The sequence below is a fragment of the Parus major genome, chromosome 6 (assembly GCF_001522545.3).
Source record: "Parus major isolate Abel chromosome 6, Parus_major1.1, whole genome shotgun sequence".
NCBI classification, from domain to species: domain Eukaryota; kingdom Metazoa; phylum Chordata; class Aves; order Passeriformes; family Paridae; genus Parus; species Parus major.
Window position 1 is genome coordinate 14,803,123 of NC_031775.1, and position 17,351 is coordinate 14,820,473.

A 17,351-nucleotide genomic window follows, 5' to 3' on the forward strand; every position below is an offset into this window, starting at 1 on the left:
GCGTGAGGCGGCGCTTCCGCGGCATTGCTGGGTGAATCCCCCCGCCCCCGGCTCCATTTCCACAAGACTTCCAGCCTCCGCAGCGGCGCTCATGGATTTGCTTCCTTCCCTCCTCGTCTTCTGCATCTGCTCCGCCTCCGGGGCCTCAGGAGCCCGCACGGTGCCGCCCTGCGAGGCTCCGCGGTGGTTCCGCAGCGGGCTCCGCGCAGAAAGCGGCGGCAGCGAGGAGGGCGGCCCGGACACCTGCGGCTCCGACACCGCCCGTCCTGCCGGAGCGCCCACAGCAGCCGCTGCCGCGCTTACACTGAGCACGTCATCTCCGAGCATTGCCATAACATATCAAACCTCGTACAGACGGGCTTAAGTTGTGTGCAGGGTTACCATCGCAGCTTCCTGCAAAGCTGTTTCATCTTCGTGCTCTGCGGTAACTGATTTGCGGACACTGCGTTGCGCAGCCACAATTCCCAGAGAAGCGTGTCCCCTGTGGTCAGGGCGTGTGTGACCGGCCTTGCAAAAACTTGGCCTAAATTCAATCCTTCAAAGTAAATATTGCTGTTACTCTGTCCAGGCCCATAGTAATATCCATTGAATAATACAGAAAAGTGATACTATGTATGCAGTGCTAGATCAAGAAGATGTCAAGAACAGAAACGTTACTGTTTATTTAGAAAGCATTAAGATTTAAAAAAAAACAACAGTGAAGTTTTCATAGCATTCCCATGTTTTGATATGTGGATATGTCACAGAGATACTATATGACCCTTTGCATTCCTGGATGCCATTTCTTAAAACTGTTTGATTTTAAATAATTTGGGTGGGAAAATTATTGCTCAGTGATTCACTTGAGTTTTTGGTCAAATTAATTACAGGTTACTCCTCCCTACTAAGGGAAAACCCAAATTATAAAATGCCACAATTGCTGCTGTCAAACATAGTAATCATATGCTAAGCTAGGCTAGGAAACCAGTATAAAATAGGATGTATAAAGGGACCCTGTAATTTTCTAGGTATAGTTAATTTACATTCTTTTAAAAAAGGAAAACTGCATTTCAGACAATTGTTTGGCTGACCTAATGCTTCCTGGGGGGATTCTTTGTCAGGATGTAACAATTCCAGCTCCAAGGAAATGTCCAGATATTAATTTTCTCTCATAAAATGTTTAGATATGTCTGAAGACATTGCCTGTTCTTCTGTATGTACAGATCATTCAAGTAAACAAAGATCTTTCAGTAAATATGAATGCATTTGTTGTTCCCAGTCAGTTCCCTGACATGTTTTTCAAGAAGCTTCTGCATTTGCTGCTCTGCAGTGCAGCTCTTCCTGAGCGCAGCCAGCCCAGCTACAGCTCGCTCTGAAAGTGAAAGCAGAGATGGCTGCAGAAAGGCATTGCGTAACTGTTCTCTTACTTATTCTAATTTAAGCACTTTCCTGCATTTACTTTATTTAGTAGGCATTTGTGTCAAACCATAGCATATAGATGCAACTAAATTAGTAAAAAATAAGGAAGCTAGGGCAAAGTTCTGCATTTCAGAAGGAAGATGCCTGCATTTTCCCATATGTATCAAGCAGTGTGGCAAGGAAAACAGGTGCCTGGGGCAGAAGCAGAGACAAGGCACCCGTAGATACTTTCCAACATAGTGTCTACATTTGGTTTAGTCATTGCAGTAACCTTTCAAACATTTCTACTGTAACTACCTACAACCTTTCTTTTCCATAAAATACATGGATTTGTGTAGATGCCCGAATCCTTTTCCTTCTCAGTCCACTGCCTCTTTTCATCACCTATCAAATACCTGGTTGCTAGAATCTTGACTACTCCTCAGAGTAGTAGGTGTACTAACCTTTATCCTGAACTCTGAGACACCAGCTCCAGCAATCCCTCCACACTCAAACACACAAGAAAACAGACTTAAATGAGACACAGTGGGTGTGGGTGTGTGTCTGTGTGTTACTAAGGCTCTCCAAATTCTTGTAGAAACTGGAAGTTCTAATGTGTGAGACTTGGGTTGTGTTGGGGTTTTTTTAAAGGAAGGAAACAGTGGAAGAGGGAAAGGAGGGAAAAGAAGGGAAGAAAAAAAGGGAAAAGAACAGTTACCAGGTACTAACATCTTTGCCATCATGCAGATGGTTGTGGTTTCTTCTTCCTCTCACCGGATCCAGTCTGAGTAATTTTTATATTTGCTAACACACTTTTGCACCTCTTTTTTTCTTCCCTGGTCTGCAGCTTCTGGTTACATCTGAATTTACTATATATAGTGCCATTTATGTATGTTGCAATCTATTTTTTGGTTCTCTGTCACCCCCAAAGCCAATTTTACAGACAATGGTCTGCATTTTTTATTTTTCTAAAGTAAGCATCAATGAGTTGTTGGTAGATACTCCAGTCCCCAGGCCATTCCCATCTCTGTTGCTATGTGTGCAGCTTGTAGCAGGCATTGCTCTTGCCAGCATCGGGCTGTAAGCTTTGCACCAGCTTTGCATGGCCTTGGGACCAAGGCCTGCCAGGCCTGCTCAGTTTGACCTTGTCCTGACCTGCCTGCAGCTTTGTTTTGGTTAGCACAACTGTGACAGCAGTTTCTCAAAGTGACTGCCTCTCTGTCTTTGATTTGAGAAAGGATAGTAGTGGGTTTACATGGAGAGCAGTGTCGCTTTATTTGGGAACAGCAAAAAGAAAGACACAGACTCTTTTGTGTGTTGAACAGGAGAGCAAAGTTTATTATTCTTAATCTTTTTTATAGACATGTCCCAGAAGGTCTGAGAGGTAAAACTCTCTTTGGTGATTAAAGCAACACATTTGCTATCAGTGGTTAAGTGTAACATCATCTTTTGACTGTTTTCATAAACATCATGTGCAAAGATTGTTGTCCTTTATCAAGGACTGTTTGGATTCTTTCTCATGTTTTCTCAGGCTAGAATGAGAAGCCTGTGGCTTACTTTCTGTTCTCTTCTTTTTGCATTTAATATCTGCAGAGCAGCAAGAAACATTCCCTGTAAATATTTAGTACTCTTAGACAATGGCATAGTGCAGAAAAGCACAGGGCTGGTACGGCAGCAGAGACCTCGTGGTGTGGAGGCACAGGATGAAAGAGAGCAGAGAGGGGAGATAAAGGCTTGTGTGTGTGTTATGTGGGTGACACAACACCAATAAAACAGGAGCCTACAGCATGGAGCAGAATTGTGCACAGATGCATCAGCAGAGGCACAAGGGGCAAATGACCCTTCCCTAGCCTATGCATGATAACCAGGTCAGCCCACAGCAGCCTGAAATATTCTTGTTATCATGGATGTCTCTGCCTTTGAACATAGTAAACGCTGGGAGCATTAGGAGCTGTTCCCACATTCTCCACAACACAAAGTAATACATGGCACAGAGCCAGGCTGAAAAAGAGCTGAGTGACTCAACAGTTTCAATTCTTCAGCTGCAGACTGACTATTCTGCTAAGGCAAGCCCAGAGAAAAGCTATGTTTCAGTTTCTATTTTCCAGTAGTTTCATCATAGACCATGTGAGGGCTGGACCAAATAAAATGGAAGGCATAACAATAGTGGGCAGCATTCCTTTGGCTTTGAGGCTGAAGACAAGCAAGCAGAGAAGGAAAACCATGAGGTAAGAAAGCAATCCAGCCTCTGAAATATGCTTTTTTTCCTCTATGTTACGGGAAAATAATGTTTATTATCTACATAAATGTAAATAGTGAAGGACTTTGAGCATCCAAACAACAGAAAATAACTTACAGAATATTTAGAAATGAATCAAAATAAAATAAAGATGCTCTTGAATATTGTCATGTTATTGCTTCTCCAATGAGGTTCAGTCTTTGTGAGTAGGACAGAAAGTCAGAAAAATTTTGTGCATGTAGTGTGAGGATGAAATGCAGGCTGCAGCAGGTGCAGCTCGTGCCCAGCCAAAGAGGTGTAATCTGTCTCTCAAACTTCTTTTTGTGATATTCCTCCTTGATTTTCCTCCTCATAATTTTGCAAATTTTCTACTCAGTCCTTTTTTTAACCGAAAGGCTTGATTGTGCAGTTGAGTAGCAGCACATGCTGTGCCTCACAGGCTGTTAGACCTGTGGGGTGTTATAGGAGGGACAGCAAGGAAGTCTTCTTAAGAAGGGAGGATATGACTGAGAAGTCTCAGTAATAGAATTGTGTGTCATTCCTTCTTTAATTAAGGGAAAGCACAGTGTGGACTAAAATGTCATCTCTGTGTTGTAAAAGTGTCCCCTTGATTTTGTGTCAAAGGCTGGTCTGTGCTCCCACAGAGGGACACAGGTGGGCAATGGCAGCAGGGGAAACCCAGATAACACCCTGCCCTGGTGGCTCCCAGGCTCCATTTGGGAAGAAAAAGCTGTTGAAAGATGGAGAGGGATTGTTCTGATTTCAACCGGTATAGAGTTAATTTCTTCTTAGGAGCTGGTACAGTGTTTTGGTTTCATTATGCCAATTATGTGGATAACACACATTTTGTTTGTAGTTGTGTTTATCCTAATGTCCTGGAGTGACTTTATGATCCTGGTATCCCCAGTCGCCTGGTTTATGTTATATATTAAGTTCTGCACCTTTAAGACTGGCTCTGAGAGCGAAGGGGGAGGAAGAAGAAGTGGGCAGTTTCTGTTGAAGAAAAGCAACACTTCCTCGCGTCCTGCTCCTGGACTGGTGTCTGCAGCACAGACAGACAGCGGGACAGAGCTTCTTTTATGGTTAGTTAGTTTTAGCTAGCTGAGGCAGAGGAGCTCCCTGGACTTTTTTCCTTTTTCCTCTTTCCTAAACTAGGACACCTAGTCACTTAGATACCTAGACACTTTTTTGTGTCTCATGCTCTGCTGGTGAGGACGTGCACAAAAAAGCTGGAGAGAGCATAGCTGGGACAGGTGATCTGAACTGGCCAAAAGGATATTCCACACCAGAGAACATCATGCCCAGTGTATAAACAGAGGAAATTACCTGGAAAGGGGCTGATTGGGGTGCAGGGACAGAGTCTGGTATCAGGCAGCAGGTAGTGAGCAATTTTACCGTGCACCACTTGTTTTCCTTTGAGGCTTTTTTTTTTTTCCTTTTATCATCATTATTAATATTTACTATTATTATAGTTTATTCTGTTTCAGTTATTAAAAAATATTAAATTCTGATCTTAACCTACAATTTTTACTTTGAGTTCTCCTCCTTGTTTCAGCAGTGGGGGATGGGGAGACGAGTGAGCAGCAGCATCATGCTTAGCTGCCAGCTGGGCTTAAACCACACCATATAAAGGAGTATTAAGGACCGGGTTTATGTCGCCAGGGTCTGGTTAATAAGGGTGTGTGAGTGTGTGTGTCTAGGGATGAGGCACCTGGGGAGAGAGAGAAGCTCCCTAACCAGCCACTGGATGTCCAGAGCCAGCATCTGAGGAGCTGTCACAGGGATAGTGAGTGTGTGGTTTGTACCAGTAAGTGGAATGGGGTCACACACTCGTGGGCTGTACATCCAGCTGCCAGCAACTGGAGAGGCTGGTGAGATCTGGGACCCAACTCCTGCACACATTAACCATATAATCAGTATAACCATTACCTAAGAATGGTGCTATGATTTAACATACAGGTATCTAAAAACACAGGAAGTTCAAAATTCAATTTATAATACAAACCATAACATGTACACAGGTTTAGGAAATGGACTAAATCACATTCTTTATAGTTTAAGGGAATCTCAAGTGATTACATCTTCTGTGTAGGCTTCAGCAATTGTTCCCAGCACAGGGAATATGTTCCTGAGGCCCAGGGTGTGCCAGCTTTACTGCAGAGACCAGTCCTCCACTTTAACATCCACAGAAACATCTGTTCCTATGTAAGAGGTGCCCTCATACACAGGCAAGAAGAATTACTAAAATCACTATTCAGCACTTTGGACCCAGGGGGCTCCCTACACCTTTGGCAATTAAGAAGTATTGTGGACTAAGGGTGCCAAGTGAGGTATTGCCTGTCTTTAAAGTACATCATGCCTGGTTTAAAAATAAGAATAGCAAAAAGAAAATGGTGCATAAACAACTTTTTCTTTGATTTCTTCTAGTTCCATTTCCAAGAATTCCTTGAAGACTTCCCTGCTGCAGTTAGAATGCCATTTTACATGGACTTTGCTGGAGAAGCATGTAAGTCTTGAGGCCCTAGAGGAAACAATACTTGATCATATCAAGTTTGTCGTAGAATACAAAATTAGAGATTATAATATACTATCCTATGTATGCCACCTAAAGAATTCAGATGAGGAAGCCCTAAGAAATCTCAAAAAAGCTGAAGAAGCTATTCAAAAATGTCATCCAGGTGAAATTGCCAGGAAGAGTCTTGTTACCTGGGGGAACTATGCCTGGATCTATTACCACATGCAGAGATATGAAGAAGCTCAAACTTATGTTAGCAAAGTGGAAAACAGCTGCAAAGAGCTTTCAAGTACTTCTCATGGAAAGATTCAGCTTCCAGAGATCTACACTGAAAAAGGATGGGCATTATTACGTTTTGGGAGGAATTACTTTGAGAGGGCAAAGAATTGCTTTGAAAATGCTCTGAAGAGCGAGCCTGATAACCCAGACGTTAATGCTGGCTATGCAATAGCAATGTATCGCTTGGAGGACTGTGCTAAGAAGTATGGTGAAGAGGTGAGGCCATGCCTTGAGGCCCTGCAGCGAGCAGTGGAACTGAATCCAAATGACACTACCATTATGGGGCTCCTTGCATTAGAACTTCAGCGATTAAACCGAGTTAATGAAGGAGAGAGGTACATTGAAGAAGGACTGCAGAAAACCCCTGACTTTCCTGTTTTCCTGCGATATGCTGCTAATTTTTACAGAAAGAAAGGAAAAGTGAACAAGGCAGTGGAGATCTTGCAGAGGGCCCTAGTACTGACACCAAATGCTGTCGTTCTGCATCACCAACTAGGACTCTGCTACAGAACCAAGGCATTTCAATTGAAAAATACAAGATACACACCTCAAGAGGAAGTGGAGAATCTCATCCAGCTTGCCATTTTTCATTTTAAAATAGTCATAGACAAGAAGCCAGTATTTTTTGGTGCCCATTGTGACCTTGCAAACACATACGCACTAGCCAAGAGGTATGAAGAAGCAGAAGAGGTATTTCAGGGAGTGCTTCAGAGAAATGATATACCCTGTGATGACAAACAAGCTATCTACTTCAATTATGGCAATTTTCAGCATTTTCACATGAAGTCAGAATCGAAAGCCATTAAGTATTACATAGAAGGTCTGAAAATGGAAAAAGATTCCTATGGAAGAAAAAAGTGCAGTCATGCTGTGAAGTCATTGTTGAAAGAAAAAATTAAGAGAGGTTTAAGAGCCACAGATATTGGTACACTTGGACTTGTTCATAACCTAAATGGTGAGAAACAAGAAGCAATTAAATGCTATCAGAAAGCCATTGCTTTGGAGCCGAACAATGAAGAATATCTGAATGCATTAGCTGAGCTACAACTTTCCATCTCAAGCTAAAGCTCACAAAAATCCTATGTACCAAAATATCCCCCAAACCAAGGACCTTTCAACACTCTCAAAACTTTTTTTTGTTGTTTGTTTTTCATTTGAAGGTAGACATTATGACCAGATGGAACTCTGGTGGCATCCGTTTCTGGTCATAATGTAGAAACTGCAGACAATTGTTCATTTGTTCATTCACTAACAGAGAGCATGCTTGGATAACTACATAATATATATTTATAGCTAATCTAACTTAGTCTTCAATGCTAATATGAGTATAAATGTTACATTTAAGCAATGGTCTGTAGAACACAGAACTGCAACACTGAAATCAGATATTACCTTTTACTGAGAAAAAGATAAGGGAATCATATTGTAGTATTTTGTCTGTACACTTGAAGGGCATGCTTATACACAAATAGAAATTCTGAAGCTTTTTTAAGCATTTCAAAAATATGTTTTGTAGAAGAAACTTTGTTAAAGGCTTGTTCAGTTTACTACCTTGTATGCTGTTTAATTATGAAATAAAAACACAATTTTGTTAGTCCACTGGAAAGCTTACAAAATGTGTATTATTGTTGTGAATTAGTAAAGTCTGTTGGATCCATCAACTGCTGCTTCTGGGTATCTCTCTGATGACCAGCCTTCATGTTAGTAGATTAAGACAAACAGCCATCAAAAAAGTAAGAAGGACAGTTTTGGTAGGATACAAAAGGCTGAGGAGACAGCCCCATTTATTTTCCCTGAGCTCTCAGCAAAGCTGGCTCCAGGGGCATTGCATCAAAGAATTAAACTGTGCACAAAACAGCATCTGTCTTGTTTACCCAAAACACCCTATCAGGAACCACTACAGCAAACATCTTGTAGCAGTGTGGGCGGATGGTAAATGCTGCTGCCTTCCCAAAAGCGTCTCCAGGTGAAGGCGTTCGGGCAGGCACACAACAAACACACAATCCACACACACAGGGCACGGACAGCTGGTCAGCAAACAGAGCAGGAAGGGTCTTTGTAAGGAGTTCCAACAGGGTTTATTACAGCCACACATCAAAGGGGTCCAGGCACAAAGACAAGTGACAAGGGTGGGTCCAGGATTATATATAGGAAAGGGGGGGCAGATCAAAGGGTCAGGGTCCAATAGGAACAGGGGAAAATGGTGCAGAGGTGGGGTAATAAAACAAGGGAATCAATAGGCTACCAGGGGTGGACCACTGCACTAAACGAGGGCCAATGGGGAAACAGGGGTGGAAGAACATCCTAGGGAGCATACATATAAGGTAAGAGGGGGGCTGAACTGGGTGACACCAACTTGGTAAAAGCAATGGGGGAATAAACATTAAAATATGGCTGCAGAGTTCTATGAGAGTGAGGTGTCTCCCAGCCCAACCTCAGGAGGCATTACTCATGGTGTCCTTTCCATGGCTGAGGGATGGAGCTTTTGGTCATAGGCCCTTGGGCATCCACAACATCTGGAGGGGAAGGAGAGGCAGACTCTGAGATGCCAAAGAGGTGGCTGTGGCCGTGCTTATTAAACAAGCAAGGGATAGCAAACACACACAAGAAATGACCTGAACTGGACATGAAGGGCAGAGCACAGCCAGAACAGAGTTGGGTGAGCACCACAGAGCAGGGCAGAGGAACATAAGGGGTGTGTGAGAAAAGGGGTGGGTGCCCATAGGGTCTACATGAATGGAAGAAAGGACTGAAATGACAGAATGGGTTGGCAAGGTGATTGTCTTCATATAACCAACTAAAATTCAATATTCTTTGGAACATCCTGGCCTAATTGCCCAGTAGTGTACCTTTGTTTGATAGACCGTAGTATTCAGGGAAAACTAATGCTCTACTTCCTAAACACTTCTGAGCCTTAGCCACTAGTGCAGCATGAAGGAAACTGATGACAGAGCCCATCAGGAAGGATGTGCCCTTCAGTTTCTAGCCATCCTGGAGCATTCCCACACCTGCAACAGCACCCCTCTATAGACAGGATGACAAGCCATGAAGGAGAGCAAAACACCAATGCCAAACCACAAAATATCAATAAACTTCTTCCCTCTTAGTTCTCCTTCAGAGAATCTTTCGTAACACAAGCAAAAGCAATCAACTGTACATAATTACAAACACCCTCTTCCTAAAAAAGAACTGGAGCAAAATTCACCCTTGTTTCCCAGCCACCTGTCAGTTTCTCTGGTACATACAAAGGCAACCCTACCTAGGGAAGGAGAGGTGAGGAGGGAGAACAGGAAGGGCTGGGAACATTTCTGACAGACCTGAAAGCTGGAACAGCATTGGGGGCAAAGTCAGGAACTGGTGACACAACATTGGTGTGCCCAGCTATGGGGGGAAAAAGGGTCTGTTAGACAACCTCACTGCCTTTGTGAATCCTGAGACCTTCTAAGCTCAGCATCGTTGTTATCTAAACTCTACTGAGGGCATAGATGGGGGAGGGCAACAGGGAAGAATCTGAGGAAGAGGTGGTGCCGATTCACAAAGCCAACATCCAGTCCCCCTCTACACTGCCACCAGGACATCTGCTGAAAAAATAACCTTCAAGAAATACAGATAAGCTATAAATTATTTGGGGAAAAAAAAAAAAAGTGAGCCTGAATTTTTATGAAGAGTCATAGCAGCTCGATCTGCACAGTGAAGAAACTGACTGCAAGACACAGTAATGCAAAAAGTGTATTTGTTGTGCCTCACCTCCTTTGTACTCTGGAGGACTGCTCTGGACCACAGTACTACCTGGGGATGTTCTGTGCAAACACAGCCTTCTGGATTTTGCCTGTCTTGTAAATGAGGAAAAACGTTACTTCCCACAGGGTGGTGCTGCTGCATTGCCTGGCGTGCCGACATGGGGAGCAGGTTGAGTTCGAGCTTTGGAGATAGACTAAATGAAACACACATCCATTGGGCAAAACTAGAACTGCACAGAGGCTGAACACACCTCTCAATTCACACCCAAGTGCGAATACATCACTGAAGCTGATGCTAGCAGTGTAGAGGGAAAAATGAGTGAAGATAACCCTTCAGGAAGTACCAATTCATGACTCAAAAGCACCTTCTAAAGTATATTTTTTTTTCTGAAATACACCAGAATAATCACTAAGAAGAATGTGTTATTTATTTATTTATTATTTATTTATTCCCCACTAAGGACTTTGCTATGCTGACCATGAAGTAGTGTTACAGTTTAACAAACTCTTCTTTCTCACGTAAGTTTGTAACACTTTAGAAAGCGAACAAGGCATTGTTGTGTCAATATAAAATACATTCACCATATAGTAACACAGCCTTTGTCTTTCAGGAGGTAAATTATTATCCAAGCTGACAGGAACGTTTCAGGAATGCTTTTTCTGAAAAAACAGTAATTTTTCAACAGAACGTACTTGATTTCCAATGTTGTTTTCACACAACTTTCCACGGTACAATTTATTAAATGTATCCAGGTTATCATTAGGATATAAATTATTTCAAAATAATTATTATTTTCCCATTTCAAACCTCATGGAATGGAGACAGATGGGATAACTTCAGCAGCTGCAAGCAGTTTCCCTTAGTTACACTGAATTTCCATCCACTGCACAGAACAGAGCATAATTGCAGGTAGGATCCATCTGAGGTAGAATCTGTGTTGGTCAGAGAGTCAAGTCCCACCACGCTGTCCTAGGAAGCCAGACAGGCTCAGCAGTGCAGTGCTCCAGCTGAGCTCATAGCCATCAATGCATGTGCCCATCAGGGCTGGTGGGAACATAGAATTACAAGACCATTAAGTGTGGAAAAGACTCCTAAATCCTCAAACATACAGTGTTCATCTGGAAAACTGTTCACAGCTAGCTCAGCTACCTTGGCTGCCAATAGAGTAAATCATTCTTTAAAACTATTGTAACCTAGAGATTCTATAATGCTTTGCTTGGAATATTTCACATGGCTGGATGAAGATGACCTGTTGAGCCTGGGTTGTGTGGAGCAGGAGCTAGAAGTTTGGCATGAGGCTTCACCAGCCTGGATTGTATTGCCATTTCTTCCACTTGCAGGTCGTTTCCTGCTACACTTCCTTCATTCTGTTTCTTATTGAGGGCATTCATGACAGGGCTGATATTTCACAGTGTGTTTTAAGCAAAAAAGTCTTTATTCCAGTATATGAGCTTTTTAACATTGATTTAAGTCAGAGCAGAAACAGTGTTGGAAAACCCTGAAAGAATTTTGCCATTTTCTACAAAAGGTCTGTGAATAAAACCAGTTTAATGTTTGCTGCTAAATAAGACATTTAAAACAAGAAGTATTGCTTAAAAAACAAAAAGGGAAAAGCCTATGAAAAAATAAAATCTTGAAATAATAAAAAATGCTAGTAATGTATTACACAATTACATTAAATGTAATTTACTATGATAAAAATGCACATAGCATTATGCCAACAGGCTTTTACAATATGCAGCTCTGACATGAACAACAGGTGACATGATGTGATGTGATAAACAAAGTAACTAAATTTTTGTAAATTAATTTACAGTGGTAATTTATAACATGTTAAAAATAAATTATGGTTTTTGTTGACCACACTATTCTCTACTTTTTTTAATGTTAAAATATTGTATAAAGTTCTAAAAAATTATCTTCATCAGTACTAACTAATAAAACCAATTTTTTTCCCAAATGTGCATATTTTTCCTAACTCATTAAGAAACACCCATGGATAATTTTTGTCTTTTTTTATGAATATATGTTAAAAACGAAACTGGAGCCCAAGACTCAATTTTCATGCTGAGCTGAAGAAAAGTTATGTCATTGGTTTTAAGTAGATTTTGCACTGCTCGCATTTATTCTATGGTCTGTGCACATAGATCATGCTACTGGCTCTGACTACATTCCTGAAGCAGGACAGTGAGAAACATTTCATTTAGACACAAACAATTTTAATATGTTATATTTGAATATATTGTATCAAATATAAGTGTTATATTATACACTTGGATAATAAAACTACTTGATACACGTTATTCATATATATATATGTGTGTGTATATATATATAAATACATTATACTCCTATGGCTGTACTCTTGGTCTAAATCAAACTGGTGAACATCAGTCTATGTTGCTTTCACTTACAAGGCACAGAGTGGAAAAGACACACAAAATGAGCAGCCATTCAACACACTGAAGACTAAAAAAATTACTAGTTCAGTGTAAATGAACATTATTTCGACTCAGATCAATTTGTTAATGAACAGAATACAGCTTGAGGTGGCATCAATACACTGAAACTATTTGTATTGTGGAATGTAAAGTTTTCCATTGCTGCTGATGTTTTCACTCTGGAAATGTAGAGAATCCCAGTATTTATTAGACCATCACATCAGTAAGTTACTCCAGGAGCTACATTCACTCCCTAGCTCCTGTGAAGCAGCCAACTGGAGTATTTTCCTCACACAAGTAGCAGCAAACTGTCATCAAGTCACTGCCAGCTCTTGTGTTCTGGCCATCAAGGAAAAGTGACCTGATAGCTCTTCAGATGGTACAAATGAGCAATTGGCACCACATGAAGATGCAGCTTCTGGGTCTGAAAAGAGACAGATTTGCCACTGCAATACACAGAAACAATTCTGCCAACATCCTCTCCACTGTCAGCCTGTGGGGTGGGCAATCTCTCAGCCATCTGGCTGCATGGATTCTAAAGTTCTCTAATAGATGCTGATTCTACAAGAGGAAGAGGTTCTGTGTTTGAAAACACAGGAGCCTCTCTGGTCTCTCGGGTTGCCTTTGGGTTTCTTCCAACTAATGCAGTTAAAGCACATTTATCTATCAGCATGCCTGGTCCCATGGCACAAATTCACTCCTCTTCAGATAGCAGAGCCACCACAGCACATTTTCCACTCTCTAAGACAAGGATCAGCTGAAAGATCATACCCAGAATGTCAATGTTTAGAAATTCAAATTTTAAAGGTATCCAAAAGAAAAAAGTAAAAAAGTAAAATTTGCTAGAGAGCACGTGGGAAAGCACACTTCAAATATTTGAAATTAAATTGCAATGTATGTACAAAGTTCAGGCACATTGTAAAAATTAAAGCTGCTCCAGAGATACTTTCAGCATAAATCAGTTTCCTGCCAGATTTTCTTAAAAAAACCCCCAAAAAACAGAAGCAAAACGAACACATGACTTTGGCATTTGAAAAATTCATTTGCAAAGAGTTTCATGCAGATTTATAAATGTGGAGATTTCTTCATGGTGTGTGTGATTAGTCCATTGAAACATACTAGACCACAAAATGAAAAATCTTGTGTCATTTATGATATTTTTCAATGTAAATGTTATTGGTCAGTTTTGGTGACTGATACCTGTGGAACCAACATTGCATTTCAAATAAATCTGTGAATGATTGTATCTACAAACTCAGTTTTCAGTCTAGCTTTTTTCTATTACTGCATTAACTTGGTATTACTGTTGCTGTATATAGATTTAAGCCAACTAAAACAGGACAGAAAAATCTAACTGAAAGATGTCTTGCTTCACAGGAGAAGTATCTTCAACAGTGTAACCACCACAGAGCCACATCTGCCTCAGGCTATGCCATACTGAATCTCAACAGCACTTGTCACCTGTTGCTGAAGCTGTTTGTATCCACAGCCAAAAATTCACCATCCCTTTGGTCTAATTCTGCTGTGACAGAATAAGCTATTGCTCCATTTGTCCAGATGTGCTGTTTCAAGGCCATGTTACCCGTGAGGGGCCGCAAATGTGTTCTTTTGATTTTCTTTGCTAGTCTTGCAAAGCACAATAGTGCTGAACTAAATATCATAGAAAATCCACACAGGAGAAATGATGCAGTATAGCTGCCAGTTGTGTCCACAAGCCAACCTGTAAGAAAAAAAAAATTTTTTTTTTTAAAGGTCTACCAGTATTCTGGCAGATAATTTACAAATCCTGTGACCCAGTTATAAACTTCTGGAGCTATCACATATAAATGCAATCAAACAATACAGGTTTACATCACCATCACTATACTTTTACGTCCTGGGGCAGAGAGGGATTTATTCTCAGCAGGCAAATAATATCTTTATGGCCTTTTGTTTGAAGCTCAAATCCAGAAGAAAAGGCAGAGCCACACTACTAAATAAACATCTTCCAACTGGACGGATTTAACTGGCAGTCTTTAGAAGGCCTAGAGAGCTCTAAGATCTTCATGCAGAAATATTTATTAAGCTATGCCCAGGTTCATGCTTCACTTAATTCTATTTTGCGATAATTTTTGCTATGGAAAATTAAATTAAAAGCTTCAGGAGCAGTGATTAATTTGGAATTGAAACATCAAACAAAGTGTAAACATCAGACAAAATATTCAAGATAAATATACTTGATTGTTTGAAAAATATCTCAGACCTTCCACAATATCAAAAAGTATGTCAACTGCTTTCTAAGGGATAATAAGGGTAGAGGGCTCCTTACTTCACTGTAATGGTAGGGATGGGAAAAATGATGGTTAGATATTACAGGGATGATCTAGTGACCAAACAGGAGTGGAGATGACTCACCCACCTGTTCAAAGCAACGTAGAGACTAAAAGATCTACGTAAAAGTCTCGTACACACACACAAACAAACAACTTGGAATTAAACTCTCTTAGAGAAATTTAGATTTTACAAAATCATGTAATTTCACAGTGAAGTATTTTACTCCTTCTACTTGCACAGTTTCTAAACTACATGAAGTGGTGATGTAACAGCTCTTAGAAGCCCATTCCATACTGGTTTGTTTTTTACATTTCATCTCACTCTATATGTAGAAATCATCCCACTGAGACCAGGATGGGAGATCTAAAAACCTATGAATGTCCAGTTGTGTTATTCCTCTACCCAGAGGCTACCTTCACATTCACTGTGCATTTGCTGTCCTTCCTTCCTTTAACATCACAGCAATACATAAATCTGAAGTACTGGTAAAATTATAGGAAAGTCATTTGGCAAAACTGACCTGCCACAGGTGGGCTCACTAGATATGGTATGGCATGAAGAAAATACACAACACCCAGTGCTGATGATAACAAAGAAGTTCCCACTACATCTGCTGTCATGACAGGGATCAGCGTTACATAGGCTCCGTCAAAGTAGCCAAAGGTAAATGAGAAAGGCACAAGCAAGGGGAAGCTTTGGAGAACTGGCAGGAAAAGACAACATAGGCCATCCATTCCCACAGCAAAGAGGTAGCAAAAGTACCGATGCTTCTTCAGACACCTGCAAATTTCAAAACAAAAGAAAAATATTATCACTGAAACCAGCATCTCCACTTCTATGCTCTGCCACGCAGTGCTTCAATCTCTCTCTCTTTTCTATAGCTCAAATTTAAGTCCATTTCCTTAGACAAGTCTTCATTCAGCACACAAGCCCAAGTACGGAAAGCTGCCCACCTACAGCTGCAGAAACATCTGGCCAGCAGCAGTCATGCTGCCTGCAGTGCTCTTCAGGATGTTCCTAGTGACAGAACTCTGCTGCCAGGAATTTTCAGTCCCCTGAAGTTTCAATGTTCAAAGCAGTACTTCATTGGGCTTTACAACCCAGCTCAGCAAGGTGCTCCCAGAATTATGCATAAAATATTGCAGTATACCTCTCTTAGCTGTCATCTTTCCAGACAGCCTTTAAATGTGAGTTAGAATTAAGTGAGATGGCAATTTCCTTCCTTCCTGCTCCACAAAAACAGTAATTGTTTTTTTTCCCACAACCTAAATAAGTGCAAAGAATGCATCCTTTAGAATCAAAATCCTAGTTAATTTGGCCATTATCTAACTGGTGTTACAGATGCTGCACACTGATGCTTACAGTGAGCTGAGTTCACAAAGCATGGTGAGTTCTTATATACTGGAAAATGTATAACAATTTTCAGACAGTCCTTCCTAGTCTGTGCCTAACAGTATTAGGCCAGACCTTGGACCCTCTTCCATAACTCCTGTGCCTCCCCAGCAGCACACAAAGGAGATGGAAAGGCAGAGGAAGCAGAGTGAAATCCCCCAAGAAACAGATACAGAGAATCATGCTCAACATACCTCAGGCAAGGGGTTACATTTCCATTATCCAACATACAAACACATCATTTTTTCAGGAAAAAAATATATTAAACAAGCAGAATTAAACAAACTCAGAAGAGACAAAAAATTAAATAGCAAGCATTTCTGAAAGTTAGACTGTGTTGTTGGGGTCTTTTTAAGTTACAGAAAGAGTCCATAATGTTAACTTTTATATGTATTATACCTCGCTTGCATCTAGCCTCCCACCAGCTAAAGCTTACATTTGATCAGCCAGAAGCCCTTACCTTCTGTCTGTGAGCCATCCAAAGGTGATATTACCAATGATGTCTATGACACCAAGTATGGACATGAGGAAGGCAGCCTGGTGATGACTCACTCCAACACTCAAAGCATAAGGCACTAGGTAGACAAAAAGAGGGCTGCAGCCATATGCCATAAATAAAATTGACACTGCGAGCACCATGAAGCCTGGCATCAGCAAAAAGTCATATTCCTTCCAGGAACAGTAGCATAAACATTCATGAGGCCATAATTTGATTAAAGGTGGACATATGGACATTCGCTTTAAGTCTTGTTTCTCTGTTTCAGGGACATAATTCTGTTCAAGAAACTCAGGAGCAGTTCTACAATCCTCCTTAAGAGAAATAGGCCGCATCAAGGCACCACAGACACAGAGGTTTAAAACAAAACCTCCCAAGATGAGCAAAGCTCCTCGCCAGGAAAACTGCTCAATTAAGAGCTGGACCACAGGGGCCAGGATGAAGGTACCAATTCCACTTCCTGACATAGCTATTCCATACGCCAGTGCTTTCCTTTTGTTGAAGTATTTGCCCACCATCGCAATGGCTGGAGAATAACAAAGTGCAAACCCAAGTCCT

The 17,351-nt window shown here is 41.1% G+C and overlaps 2 protein-coding genes across 10 annotated transcripts in view; one reads left to right on the forward strand and one right to left on the reverse strand.

The window, feature by feature from the left end:
• The first annotated feature begins 101 nt into the window (after positions 1-101).
• On the forward strand, positions 102-8,071 carry LOC107206916 (interferon-induced protein with tetratricopeptide repeats 5-like). Its single transcript, XM_015633368.3, has 2 exons — positions 102-3,605; positions 6,044-8,071. Exons 1-2 carry the CDS (start codon positions 3,463-3,465, stop codon positions 7,473-7,475), a joined length of 1,575 nt encoding a protein of 524 aa, XP_015488854.1. The 5' UTR covers positions 102-3,462; the 3' UTR covers positions 7,476-8,071.
• Positions 8,072-10,567: 2,496 nt separating this feature from the next.
• SLC16A12 (solute carrier family 16 member 12) overlaps positions 10,568-17,351 on the reverse strand; it is a 36,347-nt gene continuing 29,563 nt past the window's right edge. For all 9 annotated transcript variants that reach the window (XM_015633372.2, XM_015633371.2, XM_033515679.1 and 6 more), the window contains 3 exons: positions 16,758-17,349; positions 15,426-15,685; positions 10,568-14,312 (listed from right to left, as the gene is read on the reverse strand). In XM_015633372.2, coding sequence (XP_015488858.1) covers positions 14,050-14,312; positions 15,426-15,685; positions 16,758-17,349 — 1,115 coding nt within the window. In that variant the 3' untranslated portion in view covers positions 10,568-14,049. The remainder of the gene's footprint in view (positions 14,313-15,425; positions 15,686-16,757; positions 17,350-17,351) is intronic.